This window comes from Myotis davidii, unplaced genomic scaffold (assembly GCF_000327345.1).
Source record: "Myotis davidii unplaced genomic scaffold, ASM32734v1 scaffold1947, whole genome shotgun sequence".
Classification (NCBI taxonomy): Eukaryota; Metazoa; Chordata; class Mammalia; order Chiroptera; family Vespertilionidae; genus Myotis; species Myotis davidii.
In genome coordinates this window covers 329,104-333,770 of record NW_006297822.1, presented here as the reverse complement: position 1 = coordinate 333,770, position 4,667 = coordinate 329,104, and the positions used below count along the sequence as shown (strand labels likewise).

General features: G+C 33.0%; 1 protein-coding gene across 1 annotated transcript in view; it reads right to left on the bottom strand.

The window, feature by feature from the left end:
• Positions 1 to 2,454: 2,454 nt before the first annotated feature.
• The window catches only part of ZC3H13 (zinc finger CCCH-type containing 13), a 138,367-nt gene continuing 136,154 nt past the window's right edge, over positions 2,455 to 4,667 (bottom strand). Inside the window, 1 exon segment of the mRNA XM_006773664.2 lies at positions 2,455 to 3,300. Within this exon segment, the coding sequence (XP_006773727.2) occupies positions 3,130 to 3,300 (171 nt within the window). The 3' untranslated portion in view covers positions 2,455 to 3,129.

Here is a 4,667-nt window from a genome sequence, read left to right as displayed (position 1 = left end):
GGCCTTAAGAGAAAAACCAGCAACATGTTTAAAATGTTAATTTCTTAATTTTGGGTTAGAAAAGTGGGGGCATCTTATACATGGAAAAATATGGTATGTTTCTCTCTTCCTCTCTAAAGTCAATCAATCAATTTTTAAAGAATGAAATCTTACCATTTGTGACTACTTGGATGGACCTAGAGAGTATTATACCAAGTAAAATAAATCAGACAAAGTCAAAAGCCACAGGATTTCACTTAACAAAAGAAATGAACAAACAAAACAGAAACTGGCTCAAATACAGAGAATAGTTGCCACACAGGGAGGCGGGGATGGTTCAGGGGATAGGTAAAAAAGGTGAAGAAATTAAGAAGTACATATTGGCAGTTACAAAATAATCATGAAAAGTGAAGTATATCATAGTAAATGTAGCCAATAATGTTATTAACTATGTGTGATACCAGGTGGGTACTAGCCTTATCAGGCGAAATCACTTTGTAAATTATATAAATGTCAAACCACTAGGCTGCACACCTGAAACTAATATAAAATAATATTATCAACTGTAATTGAAAAATAAAAATATATTAAAAAAATAATTTAGGTACTATATGCCTTAATATTTACCTGACTGAACAATAAGAAATGTGGGACAGTCTGCCAATTCCACAAACTTTCAAGTTAATAAAAATTAAGCCATAAAATCTCAATATAGTCATGGGGTATGATTGGGAAGATAATCTGCAGTTACTGATCAAAATAGAGAAGTAACAGGTCAGATTTTTCAGCATATTATACTTTTATTTATCGACACAAATTTTTGTGAAATAAGCTACCAGCTACATAGTAAGTCAGTAGAACCTTTTACTAAATGGTGAGGACAGCTGTCCATGAAAATCAAACTGACTCAGTGATGTAAGTACTGACTCATTTTATTTTGGATTTCAGACATATTCTTGCCCTTTCTCTATTTAGATAACTCTTTATTACCAGCAGCTGGAGTCCAGTTGTAAAATTATGGAAAATGGAGAAACTTGATCCATCAATTATGACAGACTTTCAACTTTACTAGTAAATAATCTATAGACTATGTTTCAGAAATACTGATTTCATTGAGACTTTAAATTATGACCCAAGAGTTTTATGGGAAATTCAATAAAAGATCTGCTTCAGAACTCTCTATGATTAATAATACAGAGAATATATGAATTCTTTTAAAAATTATAAGGTAACTTAACAGTACATTCCCACTGGGAACAAAATGCTCTCAATACTATGACTGGGGAAACAAAGGAATGGTTCTAAAATATTCTTCACAACATAAAAAGATATTCAAACTGAAAAGGCAACAGATTTGAGTATAAGGAAACTTAACTACAGATGCTTATGAGAGGGCTACATCCTGATAAATCCATAGTAACTTGAAAATATCATTAAGTTGAAAATGGATTTAGCCTCCCAAACATCATAGCCTAACTTAGCCACTTCTACTGAATGTATATTGCTTTGGCACCATTGTAAGGTCAAAAAATTGTAAATTGAACTATTATAAATCAGAGACCACATGTACAGTTTTCATTCTATAAATAACTTGCGAAGTAAAGTCAGTGGACAAAAGAGGAAAATCATTTTTGTTGTATTTCACAATTCTGAGAACTAGAAGTTCTAGGATTTTTAAATCTTTATACTACAGAGCACAATATTGCCAACTATAGTAGGGAAGTTCCATTCTCTAGGTAGGGTCATTAAAATTTTTTTACCTTTTTTCTTTACTCAAAACATTTACTAAATGGAAAAGGAAACTAGATCAAGAAAATAAATTATTTTGTTTGAAATTATCCTTACATATGCATTCAGAGTCATTTAAAAATAAGACCATTTCCTTTGCACAAATTAAGTGTAAATAATTGTTTCTTGAAATGAACAGAAACTTGGTTACCTTTGGAGAAGAGGATACAAAACTACTGAGACAGGTATCATAGGCTTACAGTTTTAACAAAATCTGTGAGAGGCAATGACCAAATTACAATTTTGATTGGTTTGCTTTGTTATTATTTCTATCTCCCCCAAAACTCTGCAGCGTAGAGCCTATTTCAAATTCTTCTAATAGTCTACTTCATGAGTTAATATGTACATACTGAATAAAGCAGCAGATATACTGTAATTTTTTAAGAAGTAAATCATTTTACATATTATAGGCTGGAGGCAGTTTAACGTAATGAGGTTCTTGTTCTGAAAAATCTGATGGCAGTATTTTAAAGCTCAGATTACACAGGTTTGTTAGCTCTTGGCTTGTTTCAAGTATTACTGAGCTATACTTGAAAACATCTTCAACTTCACATTATTTATAGCTGTCCAATTATAAGGACTTCAGCAGTAAAATGTGTGAAGTATAAAGAAGCATGTAATGTTGGTGACAAATGCTCCAGAACACCAGGAATAAGGTTACCAAAAAGCAAAGTAAATCTAGAACAAGGAAAGGGAATAAGGTACATTTATTTAAAATAAAAATAGCAGACAGTCCAGTCTCTGATAATAAACAAAACCACTTAGATTCCAAGAACATTCAATATACATTGTAACAATGCATGTATATTTAGAAAAGCCAAAGACCCATTAAGTAACTTTATTAGAACTTCAGAAAGGAAAAAAAAAAAGTATTTTGGCTCCCTCCTGCTAGAGGTCTGCCTACAAACACGACATGCTGGATCTGCGTCCTCTTTCAAGTGTTCTGTACAGCACAGTATTGCACAATGTGTGCATTCATTCTGTAAATACAGTTTCTGAATAAAGTTGCAGTTTCCTTAGGGATAATCCAGAACATGTGAGTGGCTCCATTTAATAAAAATCTTCGTAGGCTGGAAGAGCAGTGACAACTGTTTTCCAAAACTTCGCTTTTAACAAAATGTACAAAATAAACTACTAAATCTAGATGCTTTCACATTATTTTGCATGAGTATTAAGTACAGTGTAAAATCTTGAGTTAGCCAAAACTAATGTCTTTAAACTTTACATCAAAGTTTTTCTTCATTCTTTTAGCATAAATGTTTTCTGCCACTCACTACTAATGCTTGTGAAACCAAAGAACTTTGAAAAAGAATATGCACTGCTGAAGAAAGAGAGTACCAAAAATGTCACTGAACTTCAGTCTTAAGATACACACAGTTCCTGTTGGACAATGGGCTGTGAAAGTTTACTATCTTCAGTCTTTTCATGTCCTGGGGCATGGCAAGTAGTCTTCCGCTTAAATAATCGCAGACTCAATCGTAATAATTCATTGTCTACCATTGGAGTACTTGTGTAAGCTTGTTTTACCGTGCCCTATTTGGAGAAAACAAAACAAAACAAAACAAAACAAATGTACATTATTAGTTAACAATAAAAAAGGTGAACTTCTAACAAAAATATAAAAGTTATAAAAAATTAATTGGGGATGGATATTAGCTGTATTGGATATCTAACAGTAAAATTAGGAAATGTTTTTAGACTGGAGGAATCTAAGGAAAGAAAGCAGTATATATATATATTTATATTTTTATTGATTTCAGAGAAGAGGGAGAGACAGAAACATCAATGATGAGAAAGAATCATTGATCAGCTGCCTCCTGCACAACCCCTTCTGGGGATTGAACGCACAACCTGGGCATGTGTCCTGACCGGGAATAGAACCGTGACCTCCTGGTTTACAGGCTGACACTCAACCACCGAGCCACACCAGCCAGGCAAGAAAGCAATCTTTAGAGGGCACCTGGTCTAACTTCTTACCTAATGTAGGAGTCTTCTCAACAATCCCTGACAGGTAACTGACTAGTGTTTACTTCATTTCTAATGAGAAAAAAACAGAACAAAAACACACCACACCATACTGTAAAATCTAAGTTGAACAGTACTACTTCTTTTATATGTTGAAATAAAAATCTCTTTTATGGAGCTATACACTAAATCTTCCTTTTACATGATAGTCTTTCAGTTCTCTAAAGAGAAGCACTAAACATTCTACACTCCTTGCTGATATGTTAATGCTCCGTAAAATGTGGGCTCTAGAATGGAATAAATCTCCCTTGAACTAAAATGTATATCTCTATTACGGTAACTTAAAACTACATTAGCATTTTTGGAAGTTATTGTTATAAAATTTTGTTAAATGTTCTCCAACCATGTGTATAATGAAGTAAAGTTTGAGTATCTCCAGCCTTCTGCCATTTATTTTCTTGCTAGGATCCTTAAAGGAACAGTGTATTCTTTGATCACATGTGCATTTATAAAAATACAGAAAAACTGACTTTTTATGCATAGTTCTGTGAATTATTACTCATGCAAAATCATGTCCCCAGAGACATTTCATCACTGAAAAAAACTCCCTTTGCTGCCTCCTTGTATTCATACCCTCTTTATTCTGTAACCCTTGACAAACAATAAGAGTCTGTTATTGTTCCAGAACCTCTTATAAATGGAGTCATACAGCAAATATGATCTTTTAAGATTAGTTTCTTTCACTTCATCATAATGCCTTTGAAATTCTTCCATGTTGTTGACAGTACTAAAGGCTTGGTTATTTATTACCAATTAGTTAGCCATTGTATGGAAGCGCCACTGTTAGCCAGTTCAACGACACTGGGCTTATTTCTAGTTTTGGAGATTGTAAATAGAGCTGCTATAAATGTTTGTGTAAAGGTTTTTATATGAAC